Source organism: Ochotona curzoniae, unplaced genomic scaffold, assembly GCF_017591425.1.
Source record: "Ochotona curzoniae isolate NIBS_2020 unplaced genomic scaffold, NIBS_Ocur_1.0 scaffold_4506, whole genome shotgun sequence".
NCBI lineage: Eukaryota > Metazoa > Chordata > Mammalia > Lagomorpha > Ochotonidae > Ochotona > Ochotona curzoniae.
This window is the reverse complement of record NW_024467119.1, coordinates 22,252,834-22,275,339: the sequence shown is the minus strand read 5'-3', so window position 1 is coordinate 22,275,339 and position 22,506 is coordinate 22,252,834. Positions and strand designations below refer to the sequence as shown.

Here is a 22,506-nt window from a genome sequence, read left to right as displayed (position 1 = left end):
AGAGCACGGTGGCCTACTCACCAAGTGATGGCACTGGGAATGAGAGGTGAGAAGATTTCGGCAGGGGCCGTCTGGGAAGGCTTTGCTTTGCTTCATAAAATAGATGTATTGTGCTTCCTCTTCTTCTTGTCCTCATGGCTATCATAAGGTTATAACGCCTGCAATTGTAGCAGCATTTTACAATCATGGAAGGCAGGACTGCAGAACAGCAGACTGGGAGTCCTCAACACCGATGAACCACTGATCCATCCTAGGAGCCACTACCCCCAGGAATTCTGCTTGTGAGAGAAAAAGAAACATTCTTGTTTAAGCCATGGTATGTTGTGTTTTGAAACTTAACTCCAGCTTATTTGAAAGGGAGAGAAAGGTCTTCTATTTCCTAATCCTCTTTTCTAAGACCTGTGTCAGCTAGAGCTGCATCAGGCTGTAGCAGGGATCCAGCGGCTCAATGCGTTTCTCCCACATGGGTGGCAGGGTCCACAATCCTGCAGTCATTACCTGCTGCCTTCCAGCATGCATATAAGCAGGAAGTTGGATCAGAAGTAGAGGATCCAGGCCACTAACCACGCACTCTAGTACGGAAGGTGAGTGTCCATGGGCATCTTAACTATGGTGTCAAATGCCTTCCTGATGGGGCTTTAATTATATGCGACTAAAAGCATTCCTAAGTGATTCACAGTCAACAACTGTCATGGTTGTTGCTCATTGACCTGTTGTCTCATAACTATTAGAAAATACATTCCAATGTAATGGAAATACATTCCTCACTGGAATGGGGTCCTTTTACCTCAGTCTCAACTCCCTGCAGCCATTGCTCTGAGGCTTTTCCTGGGAATAGGAGTGGGTGCCTGCTTCTCAAAGATGTATAGACTAGGATCCTGCTCCAGATGGAGAAGTGAACCTGTTTCTCCTCTTACCACTTTAAAACATTTTTTAAATTATTCCTTTTTAAAAGATTTATTTATTTTTATTGCAAAGTCAGATATACGGAGAGGAGGAGAGAAAGAGTGGAAGATCTTCCATTCGTTGATTCATTCCCCAAGTGACCACAATGGCTGGAGCTGAGCTGATCTGAAGCCAGGAGTCAGGAGCTTCTTCCAGGTCTTCCACAATGGTGCACGGTCCCAAGACTTTGGGCCATCCTTAACTGCTTTCCCAGACCAGAAGCATGAAGCTGGATGGAAAGTGGAGCAGCCAGGTCATGAATCGGTGCCTATATGGGATCCCGGTACGTTCAAGGCGAGGACTTTAGCCACTAGGCCACCATGTTTTTTATGTTTGAATTTCATGGTACAATTCCATAGGGTCTGGGATTATCCCCTGCCCCAAGTTCCCACCTCCAACTATTTCCCCCATTTTATTACAATAGTATAGTTCTTCATAAGGAGTCATAAATCCATCACTGAAGTTATTTAAGTGTGCCCTGACATTGCAGGTACAGACAATGGCAGACACTCCAGCGTCCTATTGTCTAGACATATCCAACAGTTTCATCTTTGATTTGGAAGTATGGATGCACACTGCATTGTATCTTCATATCTGAATATGATAGTCTCTATATACGCCATCACTACACATCCCTTAAATGAGAAGCCACAGATCAAAGTCAACAACAGGTATGAAGTTAAAACAAAAAATTTACCATGGAGTTGGAAAATGTGCCACTGAATAACCAATGGATAGGTGAGGAAAAGAAACCACAAAAGCCTCTTGGGTAAAGTGATGCCACCACGCAATCCATGAGCCAGCAATGAATTTGACAAGAGAAAAGAAACTATTTGGAAGAAATTAAAATGAAAACAAAAGTGTCAAAACACATATAATATAGCAAAAACAGTATGGAAAGGATTATTGATCTTATAATTTGCATGATGGCTGCCATATATCAGAGAGAACATATGATATTTGTCCTTTTGGGATTGATTTATTTCACTGAACTAATGGTCTCTAGTTGGGACCATCTAGTTACAAATGGTATAATTTCATTCATTTTGATGGCTGAGGAATTTCTATGGAGTAGATGTACCAAGGTTTCTTTAACCACTTCTCTTGGATGCACATGTGGATTGTTTCCATGTCATTGCAACTGTAGATTGTGCTGCTGTAAATATAGGATTACAGATTCCCTTCTCATAGGCAGTTTCCATTTCCTTTGGATATATTCCTAGGAGCGGGATAGTAGGGTCATATGGCAGGTTTATTTGCAATTGTCTAAGTACTCTCCATACTGATTTCCATAATGGTTGTACTAGCCAACACTCCCACCAGCAGAGAAGGAGGGTACCTTTCCCCCCAATTTTAAGACATTTTCCTGGCTCTCCCCTCTAGATGGGACAGTTATTAGAATCACTTCAATGAATTGAAATTCTTACAAACAATTTACTTCTAACGTATTGGAATAAAATCTAAGCTGTTTAAAATGTAGGGTTTAAAATCATACAGGCCAACACAAGAACACAGGTTGACATTTTAATGAAGATCTTGCCAAATCCACAAATCTAGCCAGCTAACCTCTAGTAAGAGATGCTTTGTACATCCTAACAACTGATCACCTAAGGTGATTTTGGGCGTGGGCTTGCATGATGATATAATTTAGTATCTATACAGCAGGTTTTCCAAAGCACATGTGACATCCACGAGTTCATTCCCGAGATACCTGCAATGGCTGGGGTTGGGCCAGACAACAGGAGTCCAGAACTCAATCTATATCTCCCACATACATGGGAGAGACTCTATACTAGATCCACCACATGCTGCCTCCCTAGGTATATCCTAGCAGAAAATAATAACTTAAAAGGTACAAAGTTTATGCCAATGACTGCAGTAAGCCAGCATGTCCAGGGCCTAAGATATTCTTTATGGATCTTCAGAGAATGATTTAGAGGCTAAGTATTTTTTAGTTTTTTTTATTGCTACTATTATTTTTCTCATGATACAATTTTATAGATATAGGGATTCTCCCCTTTTTCTCATTCTCCTTTCTCCACCCTTCCCCTGTCCCTCTCATTTTCCTCTGTATTGTTACAATAGTATAGTCCTTCAGCTATGGTCATAATTCCAGCATTCTGCTATTTAAGTGTATCATGGCATTGTAGGTATAGGCAATGGTGGAAAGTCTAGTATCAAGTTGTCAAGGTATATTTAACAGTTTCATTGGACGTCCTTCTTTTATTCAGGAGTAGAAATGCATACTGCAGTATATGTTCATTTCTCTTATGAGAGTATATGTTTATACTTGTTTCTATTTTGTTTTGTTACATTTTATACTTGCTTATATACCTGTTCGGTATTTTGTATGATTATTTCCTTATGTCAGAAAGAGTATGTGATATCTGTCCTTTTGAGACTGGCTTATTTCACTGAGCATAATGGTCTCCAATTGGGACCACTTCCATTGCACATAGTAGAATTTCATTCTTTTCAATAGCTATGTAGAATGTATGGAGTAGAGATACCACAGCTTTCCTCTCTGTCCCTTGTTCAATGGGTATCCGGGTTGTTTCCATGTTTTTGCTATTGTGGATTATGCTGAGAAGCATATAGGTAGCTTTCTCATATGTAGTCGCCACTTCTCAGGAGTAGGATTGCTGGGTCATACAGTAGATTGATTTTCAGTTGTCTTAGCATTCTTCATACTGATTTCCGTAGTGGCTACACTAACCTACATTCCCATCAGCAGTGAAGTATGGAATCATTTCCCTCCCCCACATCCTCACAGAGGCTAAGTATTAGGCACTCTGGTGAGCTGTAGCTCAATCAAACCCACCCAATGATTCACACCCTGTTCCATCCATTCACTACTCAATCAATGCCGATCTTTGCAGGTGTTTAGTTTGTCAGTTGGACTATGCTCTGAGTGTCTCTGGTGTTCATGGCCCACTATACTTGACAGTTTTGGAAAACCAAAGCAAAGCTTTTCATGCACTTAGTTTTTGGCCAGCTCAGCCTCTATGAGTCTGTCTGATTCCTACATAGTCATTTGAACTGCATGCTATTTTAAAGACATGCAATTTTAATGCAATGTAATTATAAGTATAAATGTTTTTCTTTCCTGAATTACTTGCAGGGAATTGTAATTGGTATCATGGGACAGATATTATCAGATCAATTACAAGGATTCCTATTGCAAGAAATAGTGAGTGGCTTTTAAAAGGGTGGGGTAGCCTTATATAGCTATTTTTTTAAAATTGTACTCAAAAGGTCATTCAATCAAAACTCAAAGAGTTGCAACCAAGCATCACTCCCTTTCAATATTATATTTCGATACTAGTCTACAATAATTGCTCACAAATTAGAGCAACAATATTTTTCAAAGTCAGATTTCCATCATTCAGGGGAAAATCAAGAGGTTTGTGGCTTTTCTTGGGCCAGATTTCCACCCTGGAGCCCGTTTTCCAGTTATGTCAGGTTTCATTGGCTAATTCAGTAGAACCTTGAGGGAGAAACATGAGATTTGGAAAATTGGAGAACTGCAGAATGTTGGAGCTCCTCTAGTTAACCTCTTCATTTCAAAGGTGAAGAAACCAAGGAAGGGAGTGGCTAAACAACCTGCCTGGCATTATGGGATGAGTTCCAAGAGAACAAGGATTGGAGGCTGGGTTTCCTGCTCTCCAGGTCATCATTCCTTCTACCACATCACAATGCGTGTTCTTGGGCATGGATAAGGATGCGTTTTTCCTAATAGGCATACTCGTCTACATCCACAGCTGCCATCCCCAGTTGAGCATTCAATGATCTACATCAGCATCCCCAGCTGAGACCTTAACTGTTCTCAGTACCAGACAGCTATGTGCCCCTAATTCACCCAAGGCTCTAACACAACCTTGGCAAAATGGGGTTTCTTTTTTTTATTTCCACAAAATCTGTTCTGTCTGTATATTTATTTATTTTGTTTGGCTTGATAATCAATCACTCAGGGGTTGAAGTTCCTTGCCTTTCCCATCACTTCCAATTTATTATCAATCTCTGAGGTATCACTGACTAGCTATTTCTTGCTTATTTTCATTTTCTTCATCTTTATTCATACATGTCTTGATTATTTCTTACCTGGACTCTGCATTTATCTTTTCCTCTTAAAATTGTTATCCATTAAATTTATATTTCCTAAGGGTAAAAATTCTCTTACTGGGCTCGTACCTGAAACTTTGTACTCTCCTGCTCACATCACCAAATCAAGTCCATTTAGCAATGATAAGTTAAGGTCCTTCATTTGTTTAGCTAATTTTATCTCCTGATTCTCATTATAGCTTCTCAATATTAGGTTCCACAAACACAAAAGTACTACTTTGTACTTCTCACTTTGTACATACAACTCCCTCTGCTTGACATCCAATCCTCCACTCACCTTTCTCACGTGGCATCCATTGTTCCAATTTTTTACTGAAACCTGTAGGCAGGTTAATTTTTTATTTCTATGCATGCCTTATGTGCGCTTCTATTATTTTGTATCATATCATATTATAATTCTGTATCTATGGAATTCCATATATATTGTTTATCTTTGCCTCAACATTTAGCACAGGGCTTGAATGAATAATAGGACAAACAAATGGGCACATATTGTAGAAATCCAGAAAATATTCTATGGCCAGATAACCTAGTATAATTACAATATTCTGAATATTATTTAGAATGCACTCATTGCCAAAGCTAGAGAACTGAAATGTTCTGAATTTATAGAATTTTAATAAGTGTAATTTGGTATGATCATGATTCATTACCTTGTCCTCTAGTTGGATCATGGGTTTCTTTCCTTATCATGAAATAACTACAGATAATTTTCTCCTGATGACAAAACAATCTTTTCATAATAATGATATAATAAGCTGAATATGGGGAAAAGACACCTTGCATCTTATCTCTTTATTAGTAGAATATTTAATATGGTGTTTCACATATCCTTAGTTGCATTACTTACTATCTGCTTCAGGATATTTTAATGAATACTTGCTAAGATCTCCTGAATTCCTGGGCTTGCTTTAAGATCATAAATGCATGACCTATTATATATATGTATATGTATGTATATATATATATGTACTCATAGATCAGATATTTGGGGTTAAATATGACATTAACTAAGTTAAAGGGAACACTTGGCAAGTTGCAACACTACCCTAGGCACAGGCTAATATTTCACTTCAGGACTCGGCACACATTTCTACGAATGCACACAGCACAGATATGGTTGCTTGGGGGTCCATGGGAAATCTAGGTATCTCTTATAAGGGTAAAACTTGTTTGAAATGCCAACTGTACCTAGATTTTGCATTTTACTCTGTCATGTATTGTTATTTTTAAATAGCTTCGCTTTTTATTTATGATCTATATAATTTTGCAAACCTTGCTGAGAGGAAGCTACAGCTCAAGGATTTCAGCTGCTTTTTCCTTCTCTGACAGGGATGATGAGCTACCAAGTTCCTGAAGCAGAGCTGTTGTGCAAAGAGCAGGCAGCCTCACCACAAACACAGATCCACCTTTAGTGTGTCACCTATTATGTTTTACTGCTCAAAAATTAACTTTCCAGAGTTTCATTTTCTTCACCTTAATGGGTATAGGTGCTTTTTTAGATTGTTTTAGGAAGCAAATTAAAAGTGCTGAAAGATTTGAGGGCTCACACAGAGAGCATGGATAGATAAACAGGAATGAAGGCAGCTAGAAGCTCAATGAAATTCAACATACTGAGCCACTGCACCAGACAAACTGTTGGGACGATGAGTGGGTCCTAGGTGTCTTACCTTGGGTGATCTCCATCACTCCTGGCCTTGAATCCAACTTGCAGAGCACCATTGTTGCAGCTATTAGCACTGTCAGAATGAATTACCATCACACTAAACTGCCAGTCTAGCTGCCTGAAAGCCTAGCAACGCAAGGATAACGCCTTTTTGTCTTTTATGATAGGAGATTAGCTTATGATCCCAACAGAATGAATATTCTCTCAGACACTGGAGAGGATTTAGAAGTTGGCCAAGAGCATCTTCCTTTAGCTACTGACACGGTCTCCTGGTTGCACTGTCTGCAGCCTTGATCTCCTTCAATCTACTCTCAATTTGGCAGCATAGTTTCTGTTCCAAAGGAAAATAAAACTCTGTGGTTGTTCTGTTGAAGGCCTTTGAAGGTACCCTTTCCTTAATGCCTAGAAAAGTGCAAACTCATTAACATACCATCCAAATGGTTCTATTCAGGTGCCATACTCGTCTATGCAATGCATCCTCCAATAAATCTTTCCGCCCAGCTTAAATGCTAGTTTTCCCAGTGCCTTTTAATGCCTTTTCATCTTCTTGTTTCTAAAAAGGGGAAACATGATGACTTTTCAAAAATTGCAAGATCAGCATACTAACTTTGAAAAAGCCCAGCGTTGTGGCATCTTTCAGATAGGGAGGGGACTGAAGGAAGGGCACTTCCTCTGGATGGGAGGCCAAAGGATGAGAAGTTCTGTGTTCCACTGTTGTGGATGGAAGCACAGGCAAGCAGTGGAGAATGGAGATGGCTGGTATACTTGTCCAGGGTACAGTCCCCAAGTGGACTTAAGCAGAGACCAGTGTTAGAGAGCAGCAAATAGCCAAAGAAGTAAACATCTCTATCTTGTTTTCCTGTGCAGTAGAATTCTGGGGATGTTTGTTTTGACCCATGGAGGAAGGGAGAGAAACTCCTTGAATGAAAACAATGGAAGGTTTTGTTTGATGACCAAAGTGATCTCAGACCAAACAATGCTTAATTTAGAAGAGACCTAGGCACATATGCAGTAGAAATCAGCCATAGCCATGAAGTGAACACTCACAGTGTTACCAATGGCCCAAACTGTTGCTTAGCTTTCATAACATCTTCAATAAGGAGATAAAGTTGTGAAAGAACTCAGAGTAAACTGCTAATATTCCTTATCGGTGGGCAAAGAGAACAAGGAAGGGTAAGCAAATAAACTTTTATTTTCTACCATTTTGTTCTATTTGAATTTTTCACAGTATTTGTAAACTATTTTTGCTGTTGTATTCTCGAAACTTAGAAAAATAATGACATCTCCTTTGCTATTTTTGTTTTAAAAGACCCTAAATGGATAGGTCCTTGGCAAAGCAGCAAAGACACCTTGGGAAGTCCACATCTCATTATCCCATGCATGAATTTAAATCCCAATCCAGCTTCCAGGGAGGACATAGATAATAGCACAAGGGCTTGGGTTGTTGCACTTGTGTTGGAAGTTTGCATTGAATTCCAGCCTGGATCAACCCTGACCATCGTAGATATTTGTGGAATGAACCAGCAGACACAAGTTGTCTTTCTTTGCCTCTCAAATAAATAAAATAAGCAAAAATTTAAAAAATACCGAAAACAGGAGTGGAAGCTTAGCATAGCAGCTAAGATGCCATGTCCCCTGTCTGAGTCATGGGTTGATCTCCAGTGCTGGCTCCTGACTCCAGCTGCTCCCTAACGCAGGCCCTTGGAGGCAGCGGTGATGACTCAAGTGGCTGTTCTTGCCATCCATGAGGGAGACGTGGACTGAGTTTCCAGCTTCTGGCTTCAACCTGACTCAGCCCTAGCTTCTGTGAGTGCTTGGGGAGTAAATAAATGGTTGGGAACTCATACCTCTTTGTCTCTGTCTCTTTGTCTCAAATAAGCAGGCAAACAAAAAGATCCACAAATGTTTTTGTAAGAAAGTCAAGAAAGCCATGTTGAAAATGAAAAGTAAAACTATCTTAAGCGCTTAAATGTGTATATGTGTGTGTGGCTGGCTGTGGATGCAGTTGGCCACAGTGGTTGATGTCGCTCATAACGCAGTGCCTGGATTGGTGTCCTGACTTCACTCCCTCCCAATTCCAGTTTTCTGATAATGTACACTCTGGATTTCAGCAGGTAATAGCTCAAGAAACTGAGTTTCCATAATCCAAGAGGTCGCTTGGATTAAGTTCCCAGCTCCTGGCTTCAGACTGGCTTAGCTTTGTTGTGGTTAGTGGAGGAATGAGCCAGCAAAAGGGATATGTCAGTCTGCCTATCTATCTCACTATATGTATCTGTCTCTCAACCTTTTCTAGTTAAATATTTATTTTTATTAGTCAGATATACAGAGAGGAGAGACAGAGAGGAAGATCTGTCTGATGATGTACTATCCAAGCAGCTGCAATAGCCGGAGATGAGCCAATCCAATGCCAGGAAGTTCTTCCGGGTCTCCCACATGTGTCCAGGGTCCCAAGGCTCTGCGCCATCTTTGATTGCTTTTCCAGGCCACAAGCAGGGAGCTGGTTGGGAAGCAGGGCTGCTGGGATTAGAACTGGTGCCCATATGGGGTCCCAGTACGTTCAAGGTGAGGAATTTAGCTGCTAGGTACTACTGCGTCAGGCCCTGTCCCTCAGCCTTTCTAAATAATTAACACACACTTTAAAAGAAGTTTTACAAAAGGATATAAAATCTTCTTTTTTTTTTTTTTATTGTTGCTTACATTGTATTATGTAGTACAGTTTTATAGGCGCTGGGGATTCCCTCCACCCCTCCCATACCCCTCCCCCCATGGTGGATTCCTCCACCTTGTTGCATAACCATAGTTCAAGTTCAGTTGAGATTCATTGCTTGCAAACACATGCCTAGCATGAAGTTCAGCGTCTTATTGTCCAGATAAGTTCAGTGGCCTCTTGGGGAGACCTTCTATGGTCTGAAGATAGGTCTAACAGAGTAAAGATCCGGTCAGTTAAAAGCCCCAACAAGGCCTCAATATCAATATACAACATTATGGAATTAATTGACATAGTATTGGGTAAACAATATGTTAAAAATAATGCAAGTTCTATTCTTCGAAACCTCTGGGTTTTTTATTTTTAAAAATTGATTTATTTATCTTTTGTTGGAAAAGGAGATTTACAGAGGGAAGGAGAGACAAAAATCTCCTGTCCATTGGCTTGCTGCCCAAGTAGCTGCAATAGCTGGAGCTGAGCTGATCTGAAGCTAGGAGCCAGGAGCCAGGAGCTTCTTCTGGGTCTCCCATGCAGGTGCAGGGTCCCAAAGATTAGTACCATCCTCTGCTGCTTTCCAAGGCCACAAGCAAGGAGCTGGATGGGAAGTGGAATAGTCAGGACTCAAACTGGTGCCCATACGATATGGCAGCATCTGCATGTGAAGACTTAGCCTGTTGAACCATGGCACCAGTTCTTTCTATGGTATTATTCTAACAACACTGTAAACATCACCATTGCATTCTCCCCTATTTCCATTTCTTGGTATGAATATGAATGAGGAATAGTCTGTATTCAAATTAAAAGAATGGTGTGTGTGTGAGAGAGAGAGAGACAGAGAGAGAGAGAGAGAGAGAGAGGCATGTATTTCTTCACTAGGGTATAAGCTTGGTGAAGGCATGAACTATATCTTCCACCACCAGATTCCATCTCATTCATGGCCAGCAAAAATAAGCACATGGTAATTCTTAGCTAAATGTATGAGTGAACAGCAGCTATTTTATTTGGATGGTTTTTCCTGCTCACAGATCTCTTATGTACAGAAAAGGAAGTTGGTTAACTCAGCAGGCTTTAATCATGACTCTTTCCTTCTTCGTTCCCCTTTGCTCTTCCCTTTCCTCCTTTCTTGTCAGTCTCTACCCCAAGCCCTCTTTTTTCTCTGTCCCTGTCCTCCTACCTATCTGGCATGGAGTCTCTTCCTCTGCCCCGTGAGCGGTGAAGACAGCAGTTGGTAGAGCTGGTGTCTCCTGCCTTCACTTAGCATCCCAGTGGGAGAGTGAATCTCCATGTTAACATCAGTAGTTTAATGTCAGCAAAGAGAATGTGAGGATTGGTCCGATTTGTGTCCTAGGCTGCCAGCGTGGCTGAGTGAGGGTGAGGTATTGTGCTTGGCAGCCTCTCCAAAACCACATGGAAGATGAAAACAACATATGCCTGCCATAAATATTTTCACAGAAATTTTTAGTAAGAAGTGAAGGAAAGGCTGCTTTTGATACAAGGCAGCTTCCTGCCTCTTGGATGGAAGGAAGCTCTTTGGATGAACCTAAAGTGTGACCTTTTGAACTATTGAAGATCATAAATTTCAAAAGGGGGATGTATCTATTCCTTGAGACTCAAGGTGTTAATAAGTCCAATAAGCAATGAAGAAAAGCCCATCCGCAGCCAGACGCTTCCAACCACTCAGCAAGGCAGAGAAAGACAACAATTTTTGTTTTGACTTCCAGTCGAACATAGGAACTCTAGACGTTTGTTTGTGGATAAACCATTTCAGGGCTGGAGAGGAAGTGGGCAGATCAGTAACTGGCACAGGATGCATATTGCTGTTTCAGAGACAGAAAACTGCAGGCAGTGGGCTCATATGCCTGGGCATGTGGGAAAGTGTGGTGTGCTCTTTGTTCATGTGATTGCTAAGACAGGAGTTTGGGAGTCTCTATTCAGTTTTAAACATAAACTGATTTGTCAGGTCTTGGATTTTGAAAGCTGTTTGCTAGAAGGGGGCAAGGTACTGGTATCATGACATTGTAGGCTAAACCTCTACCTGTGATGCCAGCATCCCATATAGGTGCCAGTTGGAATCCTGACTGCTCCACTGTCAATCCAGCTCCCTGCTTATGGCCTGGGAAAACAACAGAGGATTGTTCAAGGCTTTGTGATCCCTGAACCCATGTGGGAAACCTGAAAGAGACAAGAGTGTGCCCTCCACTGGGATGGGGTGTAGAAGACCACATCATTGCAAGTCTGCTACTAGGGACTACTGGAAATCAGACACTAGCAAAAATCTACTCAACTTTTTTTGTTGTTATTTTGCTTATTTATTTATATTTGGGGAGGGTTGAGAGATAGAATTTGATTGCCTCACTTGCAAATTCCTGCAACAGCTGTGGCTGAGCTGACTAAAGCCAAGAGCCAGGAACCCCATCTGTGCCTTTCACACGGGTAGCAGGTAAGTGAGGCATCATCTGTCTCCCAGGTGCACCTGTAGTGGGGAGTTGGCCCCGAATCAGAGGTGACAGGCCTTGAAGCAAGGCGCTCCTGTGGGGTTATAGGCGCCCCAAGTAATGCCTTGACTGCTGTGCTACAGTGCATGCCTTCCTTGGAACTCCTGATTTGTAAACTCTCCTTTTAGTGTCTGGCTTGAGAAATTGTGCAAGAAAACAGCTATGGGTGCCTTGTAGGAGGCAAGTGAAGCCAACCTGGTTGACTCCTGTTTAACACATCTCTTCCCGGTTTCACTAATTTATTTCTAAATTTATTTATCTGAGAGACAGAGAGGTAGACACATGCAAACAAAGCTCCCTTTTGTTCACTCCCAAATGCCCCCTATGGTTAAGACTGGGCCAAAGCAAAGACAGAAGCCTGTATATTCAAGTATATTTCCTCGGCCTAGTCATTAGCTGATGGTCATTTGGGCTGATTCCATATATTTAGGACGAATTGAGCTGCAACAAACATAGTTGTACATATAATTCTCTTGTATGCCGGCTTAGAGCATTTTATCAAATGGCAGAATCCATCCCTACAATACTTTTCTGAGTTGTGCTGTATGCAAGCACAAATTTTAAATGTCATCTGTCTTTTGTGCTGTGAAGTTCACTGTGAAAGCACCTTAAAATGTGCAGGGAAAAATATTTCTTTACCCCCTGCAACTTCAAGCTACTTTATCTTTTATCTTTCCATATTGCCATGAAATGCCTAAAAATGCAATCGTTTTTCTAAATGAATGAGAAGGCATGTGACTAATACATTAGAATGCTTGATAATATAGCACTCGGGCACTTAAATATTGTTGGAAAATATAACGTAGTAAGTATTCAACTAGCGCTTTTTTGTTCATACTCTTAAAAAATTTTTGTCAGCTGAACCCTAAGAGAAAATATATATGTGATTAATAAGAAAAACACTGAAGGAAATGAAAACAGCCTCATATCCTGTACTTCCTGACATCCTCGCTTGAGTTTGTGAGGTTTCCTGTCATTATCTTTCAGAGTATTTGTTTTTAAGGAAATTTCTGTAGTCAGAGGAGCCCTTGTCCCACCACGCACTGCCCCCTGGGAGTGTTAGAAATTGGTTACTATATTATTCCACGTTTTAAACACGTGAGCCTATGATGGGCGTCTTTCGGCCTACACATGGGTCCAGAAATCAGCTGAGAAAAGTGCCAACACTAAAGAGAAAGCATGAGATACAGGCCATGGGTAGCACAACTTATTGCTGTTAGTATTATTGGACACCATTACCGTGCTAAGTGCTTCTCTCTGTCACTCTGTCACACACACAGCACCAACATACATACACAACACAAACACATACCCGCACTACAAGTTTTTCAAGTGACTGTACTTCTTAATATCAGAGCAAGGCTGTGTATTAGGTGGTCTGACTCGTTAGTGAATCATGAAGTTTATTTGATGGGTAGAGATAAACTTGCAATAATATTTATGAGGTGAATTATATTATTATCTTTCTATGTGTGAGGAACAGCAGATCTCTGGAGTAAAAACAGCAGACTTAGTGAAAGATTGAACTGTATTTGGAGTCTTTCTGATCCTGAAACTTTGTCTTAAAGGCTATACAACATCATTTAATGTGTCCCCCCACAAACATGAATATACAGGATGATAAACACAGTAATATTTAAAATAAAACCTACTTCCTAAGATATCTTATAAAAAAATTGGGCTTCTAGTAATCAGTCTGCATTTTCTCGAATATAGGCTTAAAAATAAAATGCACACACTTATGTGTATGCTTATGCAAGTATGTGAATTGCGTTCCTTGAAAACCTGCATAGGACTCAACATCGCTGTTGTATTAAAATTCACTGGGGCTCAAAAATCTTAAGCAGTTCCTTAGGCAAGACAGAATTTCTTATAAAATATCCACTAATGATATTTCACATTTACCTAGACCTTTGCAGTTTGAACATGGGGACTTTTTTAGCTATCACATGACCCTCAAACATGGCATGGACTTGATATGTGTGATCTTTGTACAGCCTTGCAGGCTGTGAGAGTGGTGACAGCTGATAATGACTCACTATCAGCCAGAAAGCCAACACATCTGACCACAATCCGATAGTATTAAAAACGGTGCTTACAGATAATCTGCCATGCTCAGCTCTTAAAGAAGCAGCGTGACTGCTGTGTGTGTAATCGAGTGGATGCCTTCAGTCGCTAAAAAGTGAAACAGAAAAACCACAATCAATAAGTTGGCTCTGGGATACCAACAAATTTTGGAAAGACATCTCTGCTCACTAGAGCTAACAGTGATGCGCTCTCTCTCTCTCTCTCTCTCTCTCTCACACACACACACACACACACACACCTGTCATTTCAGAAATCTCTCCAACAAGGACCATATCAGCTATCAGCATTTATAAACTCTCACTTCTTCTTTTCAGCAAAAAAGTACAGAACCGCACACAGAACCCATCCTAGTGTGTTTTGGCTGCCATTTGATTCAGGTTACACAGGATCTTAACCATCTTCAAAAATACCTTGCATGTGTTTTGTAACACTTCAGGATCTCTGTTGTCAGCTAAGGAAGGTATTTTTTTTTTTAGGCCAAAATCATCCACAAAATTTATTTTGTGAGGAGAGAGAAATAATCTTTAAAAATGAAACAGGACAGAAGAGAAAATGTTGGAATGCATCACAGGTAAGTAAAAGTGAGTTGGTTTCATGACGTTTTGGCCTCCGTGTTTTTTTAGATATTATGTGTGCACTGTGGCCGCAGACATACTTAATGTGGGTTATAATCAGAGAGAATTTTGAAAGCCATTAGGCTAAGTCATTATCATAAGAAGTAGTTTCAGAGAAATATAATTTTTGGGTGAATATCCCAGAGCACACGAGACTGTTATATGGAGTGATGTGGTAGATGGTAGACGGAATTTCTTCTTTTTTAAATAAATCTTTTTTAAAATTTTATTTTTTATTTATTTATGTTATTTGAAAGGCAAATTTACAGAGAGAAGGAGGAACACACTGAGAGGGAAAAATGTCTTGCACCTACTGGCTTACCTCATAAGTGGCAGCTGGAGCGGAGCCAAACTGAAGCCAGGAGTTTCTTTCAAGACTCCCATGTGGGCACAGGGACTCAAGATCTTGAACTATCCTCCACTGCTTTCCCAGGTCATAAGCAAAGAGCTGGATTGGGAGAAGAGCAGCAAGGACATGAACCGTCATCCACATGGAATGCCAGTGTTTGCAGGTGGAGGATTAGTCTGTTGAATCACTGTATTAACCCCAAAGTAGACAGAATTTCTTATGAGATGATGAGGGGTGATTTTCAAACTATAAAAGAGGGTGAAGGAGTGAAACTCCCCCGATTCCAGTTATACACCCTCGTGGTCCTACTTTTTATATTCTGGCTGTTACTAGCAAGAGGAAGATACACCGGTGGATACATCTGATAGAAAGAGAGGTAAAGGTTAAGAGGGAAAAGGCCAGAAAAGCAAGAAAGGAATGGCCAGAGTGGCACAGCATAGGGCAAAGCAAAGGCTGTGGTTCTTACATGAAAGAGACAGAGGAGAAGAAGAGAAGGCATAACCACGAGACAAATAAGATGAGGAATGGAACATAGAACCACCCATGGAGAAAAGAAGACTTTAGTGACATAGATTGAACTCAAACACTTTAAACAATTAAGAAGGGTAGCATTGATCCATGGCTTGGCTTATGTCATAAGAACCCAGAGTTAATGCCACAATGCTCCTCAGTGTTGGCCTCCATTTGTTCCTTTTGTGGTTAATAAGCTAGCTGCAGGACAGTCTGCGAATATGAGATGAACAGCAAATGGCATTATGTACTGCTTTATTCCTAGCCACGGAGAAAAAGGCTGAAATTCCTGTGGTTCTCCAAATGGCAAGGGATGACTTCCCAGAATCCTCCAGTACACTGCTGCTTACATCGTGTTGGCCAGAAGTGAATTGTTGGCTCTTTCCTAAGTCCAATACTGACAGGAAGATGACAACACCCAGACCAATCAGGCTTTTCTCAGGATCTGGTACCAGCCCTTCCCGAATACAGGGCTGGAGGAGAAGAAAGCAAAATTGGAGTTTTATTAAGAACAAGGCAAAGATATGTTGCTGAGTTGGCAACCAACAAAATTCATTTCAAATGAGAATTTTTCACAACTTTGATAAGATGTTCTGGTTCATTTGATATTAAGTATTTCCATCAGCAACATAGTTTCTTCACTGGAGAACTGGTGTTATTTACCTTCTCCTAGAAGAATACCTTTGGAAATATTTAAATAAAAGCAAAGAAATCAAGCTTAGAGAGTTGTTATTTTCTGTATGCATCACTACAGAAAGAAATCTCAAATTTTACCCTACAATAATATGCTGTATTCAATCTCTCAGAGACAATGCACAATGGCTGACCTCTGTTGGAACAAACATGACAAGAGAGACCCACTGCCATTGTGCACAGCTTTGCTTCTGCCTCTGGCTTCCTCCCCCACTCAGAAGCTGGACTTCAGCATTAAATTCATGTGTCCTTGCCAACTTTCTGCATCATGACACAAAGACATTGCTGGTTAGGATCATTCTAGCCTGAGAAAGGAAAGTGCAATGCCAGCCAGGCTTAGATGAAATAAATGCACAGTGTTTGCTGAGTGGCCACGGTGTTCTGAGGGTTCCCTTTATGGAAGGGTAGCAGAAAGTCAAAAGCCCCCAGTGGTTCAAATCTGTGCTTTGGTCTTATTGCCACCCGCCACTTCCTTACCAGGGAGAATTACTGCTAGAGTGGTGTTTTAACCATGTTCCCAGGGGAGTGTTGAGTAAGATAAAAAACAAATGAGGCCACCAATAAATCATTTCTGGAAACAGGGACATTTCAGGAAAGTTAAACAAAGTGTAGAAAACCTTAGCTTGCAATCTGTTGTTGCAGAGTTTGAATGATGGCTCTCCACCCCGCTAAGACAAACAACAAGCAGGAAGCTCTGAACAGGAAAAAAGAATTCTGTCCAGAGCGTCAGAGAAGGGAACAGCCAACGATGATGGTCACTGTTGCCTCATTGCCCGTTTAAGCAAATCTAAAAGCTGTTCTTTCCTTAGTCCTCTACAGTTGAGCAGATTGCTTTCAGAAGCTCTATTGAGGGCACTTGGCCACTCTGGAGATCCCACTATCCAGAGCACGGTTTGTGAAAGATATTTCAAAGCTCAACTAAACCTGAACAGTTTAACCAGCCTCCCTCTTGGACCGTGGCTGTAATGAACAGGAGAATTGGAATCTTTACTGATGGGAGGGGGGATGGGAAAGTCATTGTCAAAACTCGCTCACTTTGTTAAATACCTTCTGGGGTTTGAAAACTGTATTTTCCTATCTAAACTTGGTGATTTTTATATTCAGCCAGTTTTGCTCCGTCTTCCCTTTTATTCCAGGTTGTCTGTTAATTGCTGCGGTAGCCCATCCCACAACCATGTCACTCCAAATTTATTAGCTGAGCTTGCTGCTGGCTGCCTCCATAGCAACCGGCTGAAAATATTAAAGGACTTTCCCCAGGAGCCCATACTAAACAAAAGCACATTGCCACTTCTTTCTGTTTCAACATTTGCCTACCCCAAACAAAAGAAACTGGATAGAATTCAGAAAACATTCGTCTTCTGGAAACAGAAATCATCAACTAGGTCAAACGCCAGGTTCCATTTCTTTCAGAGCTCCAAGGTGAGGTAGTCGCAATCATCTCATTCTAATGAATGAGTCATGCCATTCACCTTGACTAAGTCATGTATGTTACTTTGTGTCATATATGCTGAAACAGACATTGCTGGGATGAGTACCCTCTTGTAAAACAGAAAACCAAAAAGACTTTGCCCCGTTAACTTCAGTGGTGCTAGTTGTGTCGACTCTGTGCTGCAGTGAGGCCCAGGCCCTTTTCTAGCCGCATGCGGTTTCTGTGATGTCCCCTTGGTTCCAACAGAGAGAAAGACATCGTTATTACTGTCCTGGTTTTATAGACATTGCCCTGTACCCTTTTTGATAACACCTGCTAACTAGGCCTGTCAGTTCTCTAACCATCTCCTGCAGCTTGCCAGCTGGGCCATGTTTTGGTCTCCTGTTCCAGAAATGTAGAAGGCACTGCAGATGATTTCAGGCCTGATGGATACTTATCACCATTAGCATCACAACAATAGTATTTTATATGTATTACTATAGGCCAGCTAAGCAGCATGCTTTATGTAGAATATCTCATTTTAGTCCCAAACACTTCTGTGATACATGTGTGTCATTCAGTGCTTCAATTACTGAGAAAGTACACAGCAAATGAATAAATAGTAAAGGGGTTGCTGATGGGGCACAGAGGGTTAAATTCCTGTTTGTGACACCAGTATTGTATCTCTGAATGCTGAGTCCAGGATGCTCTGCTTCTTATCCAGCTCCCTGCCAATGCTTGGGAAAAGCAGTGGGAACTGGCCCAAGAACTTAGTCCTCCTGTCACCTACATGGGAGCTCCATATAGACTCCCGGCTTTGGCCTGGCCCTGCCCTGGATTTTGTACCAGCCATAGTAAGTCAGTAGATGGAAAAGTTCTCCCGTTTCACCCTCTCTCTGCCTTTCAAATAAATAAATGAATAAATCTTTAAAATATAGGAGACAGAGGACTTCAAGAAGTTTCTAAGTTGCTTTTTACCTCTTCCCAAGTCTTGTCCACATAAAGAAGTAAATGTGAACTACTGGGGTCAAAGCTTGACTCCCTAACCACATGGCATCATTACCAACCTGGGGGATGGCACAGGCACAGCTCCATAGAGTGATGCTGCCATCTCTTAATTCTCTGGTGACAAAATAGTTTACCTAATCCTTTTGGACTCAGAATTTGCTTTTTAGCCATATGACTTGCAACACAGGCAGTCCAAATTTCATTCATTTTGGGCTATAAAGCTTCTAGTTTTTTATTTACATACAGGGATCTTGCTTAGCTCTAGCTACTTTTAGGTCACCTTGGGAAAGATGAAGAGCCACAGAAATAGCTTTTTTTTTTTTTTAAGATTTATCTATTTTTATTTGAATGACAGAGTTATAAAGAGAAGGAAAGACACCGAGGGATTTTCCATCTGCTGGTTCACTTCCTAAATGGCTCTAATATCCAGAATTGAACCAATCTGAAGCCAGAAGCCAGGAGCAGTTCTGTGTTTCCCATGTGGGTACAAAGGCCCAAGGGCTGAAGCTATCCTCTGCTGCTTTCCCAGGCCATGTGCAGGGAGCTAGTTAGGAAGTAGAACAGCCCCTGTATGAACTGGCACCATTATGAGATGTTGGCATTTGCAGGTGGAGGACTAGCCTGTTGAGCCACTGCACTGGCCCCAGATACAATTTTAGAAGTGACAAATCTGGGCCAGCTACAGTAACCTAGCGGCTAAAGTTCTTGCCTTCAATGCATTGGGTGCTAGTTTGTGTTCTGGTGGCTCTGCTTCCCATTTCCCCGCTTGTAGCCTGGGAAAACAATTGAGGACAGCCCAAAGCCTTGAGACCCTGAACCTGCATGGGCGATCCAGAGGAAACTCCTGGCTCCTGGCTTCGGATCAGCTTAGCTCCAGCTGCTGCAGCCTCTTGAGGATTGAAACATCAGATGGAAGATCTTCTCTCTCTCTCCTTCTCTTTATATATCTGGACTTTCCAATTAAAATAAATAAAATCTTTTTTAACATCAGATGGAGGATCTTCTCTCTCTCTCCTTCTCTTTATATATCTGACTTTCCAATTAAAATAAATAAAATCTTTTTTTAAAAAGTGACAAACCTTGCAAGCATTAATTTCACATCCATGTAATCTTTATTTTCTAATTTCTGTTAGTTGACAATAAGAACAATAGATCTTAGAAACCAGTGGATCATTACATATACTCACTCTTACCTAGGTACAACAGCCACTTAGTCACTCCCAAATACTTATTCCCTTCAAACAAAATAATAGAAAAAAATTGGAACGTGCTTGATATCTATATGTAGGCTATAAAAACTTAATCATATACAAGTGAATGGAAGAAATAAATACCACATGTTTCCTTTTACCATATGAAGCAGAAGGATAAAAGATTAACTTATGGCTTCAATTAAAAACTTACTGGTAGTTTTTGTCAGGAGGCATTTCCTGTAAATATTTCAGGAAATCGAAACAGTGGCACTACGGAGCAAGTGAAGGTCACTTTGAGGAAGTATCTTCCTCACGGTGAACGTCAAGGCAAGGTTAGAGATAGAAATAAACTTGAGACTGCCAGGATGCAGGACAGCGGTATTAGTAGCTAAGAGGCGCATTCTTACTTGGATAGAATAAAAAAGAAAAGCAAAAGTCTTAAAGTTGTTGGGAAACAAAATATCCAGCCATAAAATGTAGGCACGAGTTCTGTGCTACCAAGACAGGAAGGAAATATGAGCAATACCCCGCTCTGCATTACACTTAGCCTGGGAGGAAACCATGGGGCGGCCGTGTGATAAACCTAGTCTGCTCCTTCCTCTACTTCCTCTTGGAATCTTGACCCACACTGGATTTCTCTCAAATGGGCATATTTTCTAAATCTGAGAAATAACTACTCACCTACATAGAAAATTCCAGATGCCAGGGATCTGGACTGTTCCATATGCAGCTGTATATGGGCACCTGGACCATACTAGGCGTGTAGAATTGAAAACAAAATGGAGTAAACACGGCTCCTCAATACTAAGAAACTGTATGAGCTTGCAGGCCAAATGGCCTATGTGACCTTTAGCACTGATGAGCCCCAATTCTCATGAATCAAGGCCCAAGACTGATTATCTCACTGATGGCTCCAAGGCCCAAGTCTGGTTATCTCACAGGTGGCTCTTAGTCATTAAGTGGGTGGTTACTTTAATTGCTGGACCAGAAAAGAGCCAGGCATGGGCTGTCCAACTGAGATAGGTAGGGAATGTGTGGTATTTCCCCTCTCACCTTGTAGAATATTGTGGATTGCCCCTTTTTAAGCTATTGTGGACTGCCCCTATAAAAACCCTGTGAATGTGCTATTTGGGGCCATACTTCAGTAAGGGGGTGTTGGTCCCATCTGGTTGGCCGGTTGGCTGGAGGGTTGATTGCCATGCTTCTCATTTATAATACAACTTTGTTGTGACTCTGTTTTAGCTGTCGAGTGGATGCAACAGGTGCTCGGTGACTGTCAAATGAATGAACGCACACGCACATTGCAGAGCCCAGGAATTGGAGAGAAGCTGAATATTTGGGACTTTCCTACTGTTCACCCATCAATGATAACAAAAGATAAAGAAGCAAAAGACATTTGTCCCCTATAATGATAAATATCCAGTATGCACTGTGGCTTTCTTGAAGAAAAGTTACCCGAAGATTGTAATGGCATAATCACATATATTGCATACTTGTATGTATGTGTGTAACTTCTTATTGATGAAGAAAAACCAAAACACCTAGCTATACCCATATCTGGGGTTGACTTTAACTCTTTGTCAGCTTGCTGATGCTTTCCTAATTCTGATTCGGCAGCAATTCTTGAGAATTATAAGGAAAAAGGATTAGCTCAGAAACAAAAGGGCCTATCCCTGCTAATAATATGGCTCAGTGATACTAAGAAAAAGGAAATCTCGGAAGGCCACTCCTCCACTCTAGTAATCTCAGGACATCTAAATTGGGAGTTGGTGGCCATGTAAACAAATTCAAATTACCTTCCAGCAAAAACCTCCAACTACTCGTTTGAGATGGTTTTGGCTGGAGGATGTGAATTGAGATCAGAATCAGAAAGCCACAGAAATACTGAAATAGCTGAAGCATAGACATAGTCATTACAGGAAACTCATGGAGGCTCAAAAGAGGTTAGAAAAAGAAAAGGAAAAGCTGCTGCAAGAGGATCCGGTGGCATTGCCTTCCCTTCTGGAGGTCTTGATGAAATCCTCTGAAGAGGAAGGGGAAGGGGGAGTTAAAGGTGCAGAGCCAGCAGCTTAGACAGCCACAAAACAGGAAGTGGGAGTGCTGACGCAACCCAAGTGCAACTGAAGGCAACCCAGCAGCCAAGCTGCTCCAGAGTAACCACCACAGTAAAAGCAGTGTGTCTGAGCCATGTGTCAAACAGAGGACAATGCCAATTTCCCTGTTGCTGTGACCCCAACATGGGTTTACTAGTGTTACAAAGGGACTTCAAAAGCTTCATGGGAAACATATACTATGAAAAACCAAGCCCTGCAAGGATTTTAAACTGCTTTTGCACCAAAATAGACTTATCATTTCATTTTATTTCCCCAGGACTCATTGTGTTCCCTTGTGTGATCATTCTAGAATTATTTTTATTTTTCCAGACTTGGATAAAATATTGCTTGAAATAAATGGACCTCTAGATTTAGAGGAGTTCCGTTTTGATGTATAGAGATATCTCACAATGTGGAAGTTAATGCATTGCCTATAAGATGTTATGTGTATTATTATAAGTCCTGAGACATCCTGGACCGTTTGTATTTTGACCATCTTTTGCTTATAGATGACGTTCTCTGAGGCGGGATGATTCGTTAAGCAATAGGAGACCAAGATAGCACAGTCTCAGAACGAGAAAGCACTCCTGAGTGCAGAGCCCGTTTTCTGACACA

General features: G+C 41.1%; 1 protein-coding gene across 10 annotated transcripts; it reads left to right on the top strand.

Moving 5' to 3' along the window:
* LOC121147078 lies at nt 1–22,265 on the top strand. 10 transcript variants are annotated; one of them, XR_005882326.1, is made up of 4 exons: nt 1,580–1,616; nt 4,515–4,614; nt 14,500–14,594; nt 21,041–22,265. XR_005882326.1 is itself a non-coding variant. In XM_040966789.1 (3 exons), the coding sequence occupies exons 1-3, from the start codon at nt 17,183–17,185 to the stop codon at nt 21,205–21,207; spliced, it is 723 nt and encodes a 240-aa protein (XP_040822723.1). In that variant the 5' UTR covers nt 16,916–17,182; the 3' UTR covers nt 21,208–22,265. The 10 variants fall into 10 exon arrangements, 1 of the variants encoding a protein (XP_040822723.1); XR_005882328.1 differs by lacking the exons at nt 1,580–1,616; nt 4,515–4,614 and adding an exon at nt 29–46; XR_005882327.1 differs by lacking the exon at nt 4,515–4,614 and having other exon boundaries at nt 1,599–1,616.
* Nucleotides 22,266–22,506: the final 241 nt, after the last annotated feature.

Excerpts from the sequence above, each read along its gene's own strand:
- LOC121147078 (XM_040966789.1), top strand. The coding sequence starts at position 17,183 with ATGGGAGGGGGGATGGGAAAGTCATTGTCAAAACTCGCTCACTTTGTT. Across the intron at positions 17,609-18,321 it reads ATTTCTTTCAGAGCTCCAAG|CTCCCTGCCAATGCTTGGGA; the intron begins GTGAGGTAGTCG and ends CTTCTTATCCAG. Across the intron at positions 18,452-21,040 it reads TGGATTTTGTACCAGCCATA|CTGTCGAGTGGATGCAACAG; the intron begins GTAAGTCAGTAG and ends ACTCTGTTTTAG.